This window comes from Camarhynchus parvulus, chromosome 5 (genome assembly GCF_901933205.1).
Source record: "Camarhynchus parvulus chromosome 5, STF_HiC, whole genome shotgun sequence".
NCBI lineage: Eukaryota > Metazoa > Chordata > Aves > Passeriformes > Thraupidae > Camarhynchus > Camarhynchus parvulus.
The window spans coordinates 15,580,175-15,592,467 of NC_044575.1; the positions used below are offsets into that span (position 1 = coordinate 15,580,175).

The window sequence follows — 12,293 nt, forward strand, 5'->3', positions numbered from 1 at the left end:
AGTTTATTCCTGAACTTTGCACTATTTGGTAATCCTGGTGGTTGTGAACGAGCTTTGGTTTATGTGGAATATGGAAGTATTCTTGGTTGATTCTTAATCATATGTAATTGTGTTTCTAAAACAGGGGTTTTTTCATACTGCTGTATGCTCCAGCTTTGTAGGTTTAAAAAGAAAATGCTTTACAATGTGGGCTGGTATTGATAGTCCCCAAACTAAAGCCACAGTTTTACAGCCTAGACTGAACATGACTCAATTAATTTGAGTAAGTCACTAGAACCTTAGTTCTGCCTAATTGGAGAGGGATACATGGCCCAGTTCAAAATTACATTTTTAAGGCTGGATTTTTTTTTTGTTAGTTTGTGTTTACAGTACTGGGGCCATGTAGTGTCCCAGCTGCGCTGCATGCAGGTCATGGAAATGTGCTGGTGTAAACAATTGCTGTGGTCTTGCTGTGGTCTCGCTGTGGTCTCAGAAGCTGCAAAAGGTTAACAAGATGTTTGTGCTGCACGGGGCAATTTGACATTCAGGTTTCAGTGGTGTGAATAAATCCTTTGATAGCAGTGACTCTGGGTATTTTGCAGGTTCTGTGGTGATACCCAAGAGATTTTTATAAACTGAGCCAAAGCTTTGGATAGGGGCAGAGCATGGGATTCTTCAGGAAGCTTTTGTTTGAAGTGCTTCGGTTCCAGCACAAGGCAGTTGTGGAAAGACTTACACAATCTATTTAAAAGACTCTTAAGTGGCTGTGTGTACTGATCTAACAGAGAATCGACATTTGTGTGAAAATGAGAGGCTTTGGATTCTGCAAAAGGACAGTGTAGTGTTGTTTGCAGTAGCAAACTTGTGAAATATATTTGGTGTTGAATTTTTGTTTATTGTCTTGAAATGGGGAAGAGATGCTGCAGTGAGGATGAGGTACACCCCACCCATTCCCATGTGATGGAAGGCTTGCCTCAGTCTCGTGTGTCTTGCTTCCTTCTGTGGTTTCCCTCCACAGCCTGACTCTGACAGACTGACTTTGACCTCCTTGTCTCTCTCTTCCCTCCTCCTCCTCACAGAAGACTGCTCTTAGCTGATGTGGCACAGCCCTAACCTGGGGCCCTTGGTTTAATTATCCTGAGCTACAGCAAAGACAGAAACTCTATCCAAACTACTTCTCACTGATAACTTTTTTCCCCGAGTGTGGTTAATGCGGTTTGTCAAACCAGTCTCAGAAGCTGAAGGTATTTTCTGCATGACTGTTACTAGAACTATAATTTAACTAAGAAAAAAATAAATCAATTTATCCTTGAATGTCAGAATCCTGGCCCCCTCCCTCCCCAGCCAAACTAAACCCAGAAACCACTAAATGTAGCAAATGCAAGGGTTTGAAGACAGAAATAGTCTGACAACCAGGAACTGTTATCTATCTGAGCAACCCCACTGTATTAAGAGCCTTGCACTGAGGAACAACTGATTCTTGTGTCCTAAAACATCCCCTTGTGAAGCAGCTATGAGAATTAATCCTCTAGTTTATTTTCATTCTGTATTTGTATTCTTTAGAAAGATGTTCTATGTTGTATTATTTAAAAATATGTCACAGGCATCCCCTCTTAAACCATGAAGCCCACCTTTCTCATTAACATTGTAATGAAAGTGTGACCACCTGTTCCCTGCCAGACACCTGCAGTGCTTTCTGCACATCTCTGTAAATGCATCATGAGACTGTAAGGGTATTTCGTGCTGCTGTCACCAAGTTTTCCTTGATTTTCCTTCATGGTGGCCTTTCTGACGTCCCTCTAGTCTTAATTTACAGTTTAGAGAGACGTGTGACAAGACTCAACACAGGTTTAAGCCAGTGAGCACTGGCAGTGCTGGTGACCAGAGTTAAAGTGCTGCTTTGCTGCGGAAGGCACAGCTCGGTCTCTGCCTGCTCCAGTAGGGATTATGTGGATGATGAATCATTCTGAAGATGAGTTTAATCGACAGATCAGTGAAGAGCTCATGAAGAGAGAAAACTGAGTGATCATATTTCCTTTAAGAAGAGCCTTCAAACACCATTCCAGGAAAGATGTGTATCACATCCTCACAGCAAAAATTAAGCCTGCATGTATCTCAGACAGGAACACAGCTGGAAGATTATTTAAGTGTGTTATGAGCCAAAATATGAAGTCTGTTTCCTTTGGATGAGATCTCAATGAGTTTTGACAGCAAACTTAATGCAGTCATCTGCAAAGGTGGACTTGTCTTGACTTTACAGATCCTTAAAAATCACTTCAATGAAGACAGCCTGACATTAAAAAAGAACTGGCATTTCTTCCTTGTTTTTACATTAAAATGGACAGCAAGTATTGTCCTATGATTGTGCCTCACCATTAAATAGCTCTTCCATCTCTGCTTAGGTGGATTTTTTAACTGTAGGAACACACAGATGTTTGACCACATAGCCTAAAAGACCAAAGTGCTTGACCCACTGTCCTTCCTAATGAATCCCTGGTCCAGGGTTGCGTTGAGAGTCTATTTAAAAAACAAGTGAGAGGAACACTCTAGTGATTACAGCAAACACTTTACAGATGGGAGATGAAAAGTCACAATATGCCATGGAGATAATTGTCTTGTATGACGTGTGGTTTCTGTGCTTTTATAAGTCCAAATGGAAGGTTATTTCATAAATGCATTAGATTTCCAAGGGTTTTCAGAAAAACATGAACTCGGCTCTTTCTGTCCCAGGTAACCCTAGTATTGAGAAAACAGGTATTTTTGTGCTTATCACTGCTTTTAGCTGGAGTCACAGACGTTCACTTAAGAAGGCTTCTGATAGGGCTGGAGAGCAGGGAATGCTGTAGGCTTTGAAGGAGCAGCACCAGCTTTTCCAGCTATCTTCTTGCAGCAGCCAGGTTTGCTGTTTCTCAGACTCTTGTTCTGCAGGTGAGCAGGAACTGTGTGACGCAGCAGGTTGTTGGTGCTCACTTGGGCTCCTTCAGGCACAGAGCTTGTCACCACTGTTCACAGGCCTGAGGAGAGACCAGTGCTCTCCCCGGAGTTTGTAATCTCATCTGGCCAAAGGGCAGGGGAGATGGAGCAGCAAAATGAAGCTGCTGGGGAAGGGAATGCAGGAGGAGCAGTGTAAAGGCAAATACAGGAGTTTGGATGAACCAGCTGCATTCAGATTTCTGTAGCTGTTCAACAGTAGAACTAACCCCACTTCTGTCTTTTCTAATCTTTTGCAGGAAGTCCAAGGGAAAGCCAAATGGTAAGAAGCCAGCACCAGAAGAGAAGAAACTTTACCTAGAGCCAGAATACACAAAATCCAGAATTACCGACTTCGAATTTAAGGAATTAGTGATGTTACCACGGGAAATAGACCTCAACGAGTGGCTTGCCAGCAACAGTGAGTATTATGTTCATACAACTCTGAGCTTGCTGTCCATCCTCAAGAGGCTATTCATTCACTCTTTTTGCTGTTTTCAGTGCTTAGAGAAACACTCAGTGACTATTTATGCTTACTGTGTAATGCATGTCATTATACCTTGAGTGGTAATTAAGCTGTCTCACACACAGCCCAGCTGTGCTCAGCAGCATGAAAGCCTTGATGCATTTCCTCCTTCCAGCCTCCTCCCTGTGGCACTGAGGGCACTGCAGTTTTGGATGCTCTTTGCAGAGCCATCAAGGTCCCCGTTGACTGCTTGCTAAACTGGCTGGTTCTGCATGTTTCTGACTCCAGCTACCCATCTTCCAGAAGCATTGTAAAAATGGAGTTTCTAAAGACTTGTGTGTAAAGCAACTTATGCCTAAAGCCAGAAGTTGTGAAGTCTTTTGGTCAGATATTTTCCTCCTCACTCCTTTCAAGTTTTGGTGGAATTACTGTGGGTTTCAACAGTAGACAGGCTGAAATTCAGAGATGTGACCAGCTACTGTGACTGAATGCTGTACCTGTGCACTTCAGCCCTGATTTGCTGTACTTCCCTGGGCTACTCCTGCCTGTCCTCACCTGCATCTATGGCCCACTCTTGTTTATGTTTTCAACAGTGTGTGGTAGTAGCAAGAAACTACTTTAAACTGCACACTAGGAAAGTTTATAGAGACTCATTAAGAAAAAGTGAGGTGTCCCGTGAGAAGTATTAAGAAGTTATCTCAGGAGATTTTTAAAAAGTAGAAATGTACTAGGTTTCATGCTACTTGTTTTTACAAGGAGGCATGTTTTGAAAACTAATGGTGCTGTTTTCTAGCCACTGTAGATTTTAAGTCTGACTTCAAAAGAACGTAGCAAATTGTTTGCCTTCAGCTTATAGCAGAGTATTCTACTGTAAAGGTGAGGCTGATGACGGAGACACTTTCCAGTCTTGCTGCTTTGTGAGTAATAAGAGCTAATGCATCATGGTGCTTTCATCTTAAATCAAAACAAGAGCTTTCATTCTGTGTACCTCTTTGTTTTGCAGTTCATCGTTAGGCTCATTTAGCTAAATCATGTTTAAATTTGTATGCAAGCTCAAGACTGAGGTTGTTTCACTTGCTGTATTTAAATAATTGTCTGGAGGATAACCAGTATTTGAAAGTATTTTACTTCTGAATTTCTTTCCTTTGTTTATTTTTCAGCAACAACTTTCTTTCATCACATCAACTTACAGTATAGTACAATCTCAGAATTCTGTACAGGAGAGTCATGTCAGACCATGGCAGTGTGCAATACGTAAGTCAATATTTTCATTTATTACATGTGCAAGGTTTCCATGTCTTCAGAGTCTCCTGGGGGAGGATATTGATATTGGATGGCACCGGGCAAGTGTTTTACAGCAGGTCTCTACTTGTTGAGAATGTGTCAGCTGTGCATCCTCTTCTCTCCCTTCAGCAGGGAAGTGTGATGGAAATCTGTTTTTGTGGAGGACTAGAAGGATGAGAATCTCTGAGTGCTCTAAGCTGGCTTTATAAGGTCAGATCAGAGAGGCAAATGACCACATGTGTGCTTGGGGGAGAGGGAAAGGAGGGTGTTAAGGAAACTTCTTTGATCATCCAGGAGCCAGTGTGGCAGTCAGTTTTGAGCTGGGACCAAGGCCCCTTCACAGCTACACACCCCACACTCCCTCAGACCAGCTTTTCTCACTGGCTTGACCCAGGTTTTCCATAGCAGAGTCTTGGGTGTCCAGATCCTTAAAATTAACTTGGTACAGTAACTAAATAACCTCATAACAGCTCAATCCTGTGCCTCCAGGGAGGGGCCCTGAACAAAGGGAATTCTGGGCTTTTATCGTCTCACAGTTGAAAAAGCCTGAGTGAGTCTTGGGGTTGTCAGCTCCTGCTGTGTCTCTGAGTGTCACCTGGCTGGGTCACAGGTCCCCATGTCCTTTGTTGTGCCCCTGCCACGCAGAGCTCAGCCCTGAGCCTGCAGTGCAGCTGTACATGCACAGAGTGTGCTCCTGAGCAAGGGCAGGGCAGGACTGTCTGTACTGGTCACAGTGCTGGGTTCCAGGGAAGGCAGGCCAGGAGAGGTGAGTTGTGAAAACCTCAGAGGGTGCTTCTGAGAGCTGGAATGCTGACACAGCTCCAGGCTGCTGGTGGATACCTCTAGCCTGACGTGAGCCACGGGATCTCTGCCTGAGCCCCTTGGGCACAGAGGACACAAGTGGCAGCTTTGCAAGAGTAAGGAAAACTTTTGGTTTGGCATTTTTCCGCCTCTAGAACTTAGAAGACTTTAACATGGACTAGCAGTTAGTTCTGGAAGAAGGCTCCAACATGGTGGAATATGAGATCTAGTCAAGTATGAATATGCCTGTTGTGTTTTGGGTTTTTTTCCCTCCAACATGTGTTGATAGTCCTTTTCTTCCCTCCTCTTGCATTTTCTGGGATTAATTTACTTGAGATGGATTTTAAAAGAGACGACTGGGCAGTAATGTCATAGTACATCAAACAACATCCCAGGGAATGTATGCAACAGAATCTCTGTTTTGTATCTCTGACAATCATTACATAATTCTTAGAAGGAAAGCCTTGCTTAATGCACTGGTCTATCTTGTAGACTTGAAATTAATATCAGGGGCTTTCTTTGAGAGCCTTAAAAGCATGTAAAGTGTATGGAGGGTATTTTTGCATGTAGAAGGAGGAATGATAGCTGTCAGAGAGTTAAAGGCCGTGCTAGAGACTTTGAAAGCAAGCTGGAAGAGAAGGTAATAAATCTCTGCTGGACTCAGATTTTATCAAAAGGAGACAGCCTGTCTCTAAATAAGAAATGGTGAGCAGTAAGTATTTTGTTGATTCTTGTTCCCAAGCATGCTCATGTTTAAATTCCTGATGTAGCACTGGCAGTCCCAAGCACAGAGTTCAGCTGTTTATCCACTTGGCTGGTGGGAAATAGTGGCTAAAAGGAGGTGGTGATTGGGAACCTGCATTAGTGTTGCTCCATTCTGCTCTACTGAGCCTTTAACAAGAGTTCTCTGTAAGCACCTTGTGCTGCAGAATAAAGAGAGGAAGTGCCTGTAGGCAACTGCAGCTGTAGCCTGTATTTTTAGTGGTAGGGACTGATAGCAGAATGTTCCTATCCTTTGTTTTGGAAAACTGAAAAATTGTGGTATTTGGGAATAACAGGAAGCATGTCTACACTTGGGTGAAGCCCTTGAAATGGCTTGTGTGTAGCTAAATCATAACAACCTCAGTACCTTCCTGTACTTGGGGGCAGGTGGCTGATTCACATCTGCAAACTGGAGGCTGCTTGCTTCTAGCAAATGTGTGGGTCTGTGAAAAAGCCACCAAGGTGAGATCAGCTGCCTACACACCTCAGCACAGTTCAGCTCTTTGGGCCCCTTTCATAACTGTTCTCCAAATCCTGATCTTTTTGTTCTGCCTTTCCTAGTTCTGGTAAGCTGAGGATGTGCTTGTTGTGTTGGAGAAGCACCAGTTGCTGTTGCTTATTGTGTCTTGGACCTATCTCCAGTGTTTAAAGAGAGACACCTGAACACTGGTGTCAGTTGCTGATTAACCTGGTGGACACTGCACACTTAGCCTTCTGTGGCTGTGATCTGTTTGTTGCTCTCCTTTGGAATAAAATAGGATCTGGCTATATAAGATTGCCATAGAATTGCAGTACCTTGGAATTAAGGCGCAGTTTGCCATTGCTTCCCATGCTGATTTCTTGGGTAGTTCCATATGAAAGTCTGGATTCTGTTCCACTTTTATATTTTCCCCGTTGACTACTTTATTATACATTTTGGATCACACCATTCTGGTCATGCCTAGGAAAGGCTTTTTTTATTTATGGTTGAGATGTTCAAGTAACTACTGAGAACTGGTTGCTTGTCAAGTTACTTGACATTCAGATTGCACTGCAAGTACCCAGTCCTAAATTTAAAGTATTTGCTGGCACAATAAGCACTGGTTGAAGTTAAATATTTGAGGTAAGGTTTTAACATCTGAGAGAGGCTGCAGCCAAGTGACAAACTGCAGACAGATGCAGCTTTCAGCCCTCTGTCAGATACATGAGATAGCAGAGCCATCTGCACACAGCAAGGAGGAGAATTTCTGCTTACGGTCACTAGGAGACATCTGACCAAAACTTAGTCTCAGTGTAGAACAGATGGAAGCATTTGCTGGCAAGGATAATGCCAAGAGAAATACCATAGTGGCCAGTTATCCTCAAACTTTAATGAGGGTGAATGAATACAACTTTGGGAATTACTTAATTTTGCTCATTAATATGTTTATCACTTGTTGTAAAGCAGGTACTATATTTTAACATGGTATTTACTATTAAAATTTAGTATGCTTTATAGCTTATTATTACACAAACCAGCTTTAAAGCACCCTGAGCTATAAACTGGTTTTCTAGCTGACATTTAGGTACAACTCCTCAAAGTGCTGCAGTGAGTGTAATAAATAAGAGCCTGTGTAAGTGCTGTACATAAAACGATAAGTCTACAAAACTCCTGAGGCAGAAATGAGGGTTGGATGCAAACTTTCAGGAAGCCCACCTTTCAAAATGTTTTTGTCCAGTGAAATCCCTTAATTGTAATGCTTATCACTCTTTTTTCTAATCTTAGTCTCCTTTCTCATGTTTATCTTGCCCTTAGTGTCTCTGCATAGGGAGGGGATTTCCTTCTAGAGTGCTTAATTCAAATTTGGAAGTTTTACATTTCCCCAGCTATATGATTTTACATGATGCCTCCTTTCTCTTTTCTGCCATCCAAACACTGCTTAGCTCCTGTGAAGCCATCAGAGCTGTTCCAGCTGCTCACAAGCACTGTACTCCTGCCTCTGCCTTTCTATCCTGCTTTCTTCATGTTGCCTGTTTTTTGGTATTTCTACCAGGACTGTCTCTCCTTCCTTTCCAGGCAAAATAATTTCCACTGTATATGCTTTTCCCTCCTTCCCAAAGCTTTTCTTGTATATTGGTGTAACTCCTGTTCTGCTTTGGATTCTGTGTCATCAACACCAGCCCAGAATGTTTTAGAGGAAAAGGGATAAAGTACATAGATATATTAAGATGCAGTACTGTGATTTCACATATGTTAAGCTTCATTATTTGCATCACAGGCTTTTCTCTGGTAAACCCATAGTCATTTCTCCCTGGGATTTCGAACGGAGCTGCAGATTCCTCATACTCTCCATACTGGGGAGATTTAAATCTGCAGTTTTTGAAAAGTGCCCTTAAGTCTCATCCTCTTGTCCTTTCTGCTTCCCATCCATTCCCTAATATGGGACTGTGCTGTCACAGTGCCAGTGGTGGAATGCAGTTAGGCTTCTGTGCCCAAGTGAGCCCTTGCCTGGCCCCAGAGTGCTCCTATCCTGTTCATGGAGATAACGGCAGCGGGGGTGGAAGCCATGTACCAGGTGTGAGATGTTCATGGCATGTCAGGGGCTCGCTCCTCTCTTCCCCTGAGAGCTGGGAAATCTTTTCAACTGCACCTGAAACATGAGGAAAACACATGACTCTAATCAACAGGACAGTCGTTCTAGTTATCCTCTTACTGTTAATGATTCTTCTGTTTCATTCCAGTTTTGCGTAGTAATTTCCTAATTTTCAAGGAAAGACAGAAATGCTGGGCAGTGGGATGCTAGAGCAGATTTATTCACTTACATGAGAATATAAGTGAACTTGTACAGTTGCCAAATTGTTTCTTTTGACTAAAAACCAATTATGAACACTCAGTTTTGCACCTAAGGGGAGCTCTCAACTGTGCTTTCTGTCTTGCAGTTGAGGATTCCTGCAGCACGAGGGAACTGCTGGGGTAGAACAGTGCAGCCTGCCTCTGCTCCTGGTGACAAGCACTGTCTTAAGACCCAGAATAAGGCTGAATTGCCTGGGTCTGTCTCTCACTGCAGGAGTAGGCAAACAAAGTTGTGTTGGTGCACTACATTGTGTAATTCCTTAGAGGTGGATTATACAAAGGAAGTGAACAGTGCTGAAGAGCACAGTCTGTGCCTAAGGGCTCAAGTCCTGGGTTTGATGCCTGACATAGCTCTGAAAACAACTTTTGACTACTGCTGTTTTCACCCACTCACCTTTTTACTCAATTTTGCAGTCAATCCTTTTCTCTCTAGTAAAGGACGGAGTGACCAAATACTACATAGTGAAAAGGAACTGAAAGAAAAATTCTAAAACCTTAATGTTTTCAGAACTACTTTGTAGTTACCTTTCCTCTCCTAACTTGAATTCTTCTATTTATTTCTGCTGCTTCCTCTTGTTTTCATATGGCTTGGGGCATGAACAGTAACAGTGTTGTTGGGGAAGACCAGTACAATGGATTTCTTAACAGCCCTATCATGATATAGGACTGTGCCTTGAGCTTAGACTTTCTGAAGTTCATAAACTGGAACTCAAGGCTTGTCTAATGTGATATAGGAATAAAAACTTTAAAAGTGTTTTCCTGAATTCTTTATCTGTAAAACATTTCTCTCTGTCTGCCTAATCAAGTGGGTAGCTGCTCTCAATAGCAGTTAGAGATTCTTTAATTAACCATGACTTTTTTTTAAAAGGAACAAACATTTAGTTGTTTTTTAGCCTTCAGATTGTCTGTCAGCTGACGGATGGCTGCAGTTAATGAAAATTATTATGGCTAACTGATTGAATTATGGTTGCTGTTGAAGGGCTTGTATCTTCTGTTAAGATGCAACAGGAATATTCACTGGTGGCAGAATCACATGTAAATTCAGGTGTTTGGGGGAGTCTGTAACTGTAACCTAAGGAGCAGAGTTCACTGCTGGTATGGATGTGCAGAAGGGGCCTGAAAACTTCCCCCGGGGCTGCATTTTGGAACAGGATTTGGAACACCTGAAATCACTGCCAGTGCTGGAGAGCCCCAGGCTGGAAAAGGTGGTGTTCTGGAGCCACCGTCTGACTGTTTCCCAGTATTGCACTAATTTATCCTGTCTGATGTTAACCATCAGTTCGTCACTGTGCAATGTTATTGCCCCTTAAATATAGTTCAGTAATGCTTTCCTGTACACTTCTACAGACTGTATGTAAACCTGTCATGGATAGGGAATTATCACTCCCTCAGCAGAACTCCTCCCCTTGCAGTCTTGTCAGCAGGACTTTCTGTGCTTGGTGCTGCCACCTGTGCTCTGGCCTAGACTGATAGGGAGAGACAAAATCAGCCAACACAAGTTCAAGTTCTTTGATGCAGAAAGAAGTGAATCTTCTGTAGCAGCTGTTGTTTTGTATTACTTGGACACAGCCCTTGGAGGAGTAGCAGAGGAGCAGAGTGTGATGTGGTGACCCTGTCCCTTCTCTCCACAGACAGTACTACTGGTATGATGAGCGGGGAAAGAAGATCAAGTGCACTGCTCCTCAGTACGTTGACTTCGTCATGAGTTCGGTGCAGAAACTAGTGACAGACGAGGATGTCTTTCCAACAAAATACGGTATGGCCACTCCTGGGGCTCTTTAGGGGTGCCATCAGTCAAGTGACAGTTGGCATTCATGTGTATGAATACCAGACAGCTTTCTCACTTTTGTGTGATGGGTTTTAGTTTGGTTTCTTTTGTAGTTTTGGTTGTTTGGGGTTTTTTTTAAGGAAGATTATAACTTTGGTTGATGGTTGCAGTAAAAGAAGACTTACCCTCTTAGATGTGAGAACTAGGGTGAAAGTCTCACAAACCTGACCCCTTGGCCTATCAGTCAGTACATCATCAATACCCCTTTTTCTTCAGGCATTTTGAGATGATGTAGCCTGGATTTATAGAGGATAAAATTCTGAAAACAGTCAGCATTTGTATGTTCAATACAGCTTGTTGATAGCAAACTTCAACCTTTGTGTGGCTTTACTATTTCCATTAGAGCCTCAATGCATTAAGAAATGTGGGTATTAAATTGGATTGCAGCAATGTGGCTTGCTTTCTTTGCCCAAGGCTCTGCATTGTCTCTCATAGTATTTGCAGTCTCCTTTCCCATACAAAGATTAAATGAGAATGTGATTTTTAGAGCTGAAAAGCAATAGCAAAGTAATTTTATCTCAAATTTGTATCCTAACTAGATTGCTACATGCAATGCCTTTGGTTAAGAGAAAGAAAATAGAAACTGGAAGCTATTGTTGGTGGGCTTAATCAGAACTAAAAGCAGCTGGCTTCATGAGCCACTTCAAGAGGTAATTGGGAAACTAGGACATTACGATATAGGACATTACAATATAGAAAACATTAGGCTAGCAGCCTTTGCTTACAAGGCTGAAAGGAGGTAGTTTCTTTCCCCTTTGATAGAATTTCAGCGTGTTCAAGGGAACATGTTATATAAAGTTATGTACAAACTGCCACACACCACCAAGGCCCATGTACCTTGGCTTCCATTTTAGGATCTCTGAACTGGCGTTCCAGGGGAAAATCCACTCCTGGACAAACTAGATCAGGACACAGAAAAACCTCTCATTTTTACAGCCAGTAACTTAAAACATAGTGGCTTTACAGAAGAACTACACTTGCTGCCTGATTTTTTAACCCTTAGGGTTTAAAATTCAACTTGAAATGAAAATGCATAATACTGCCTTAGCCTTGTCCTCCAAATTCCTGTCAAAAGAGGGTGATATGACACAGGCCCTCAGGTTGTTTGCGATGTAAGTTGGTCTGGTTGCTCTTACCCAGGTGCTGCTGTGGGGCTGACAGTGAGCAGCTGGTGCTATCATGGTGTTTCTGCATCTTCCTTTCAGGCAAGGAATTCCCAAATTCATTTGAGTCCCTAGTGAAGAAGATCTGCAAGTACCTGTTCCATGTGCTGGCCCATATCTACTCCTCACACTTTAAGGAGACTTTGGCACTGGAGCTGCACGGACATTTAAACACACTCTACACACACTTTATCCTATTCATCAGGGAGTTCAACCTCGTGGACCCTA

General features: G+C 42.6%; 1 protein-coding gene across 1 annotated transcript in view; it reads left to right on the top strand.

Annotated features, from left to right (window-relative positions):
- The window catches only part of MOB2 (MOB kinase activator 2), a 29,788-nt gene that overhangs the window by 16,346 nt on the left and 1,149 nt on the right, over window positions 1-12,293 (top strand). The window contains 4 exon segments of the mRNA XM_030950643.1: window positions 3,210-3,370; window positions 4,576-4,669; window positions 10,706-10,830; window positions 12,108-12,292. Coding sequence (XP_030806503.1) covers window positions 3,210-3,370; window positions 4,576-4,669; window positions 10,706-10,830; window positions 12,108-12,292 — 565 coding nt within the window.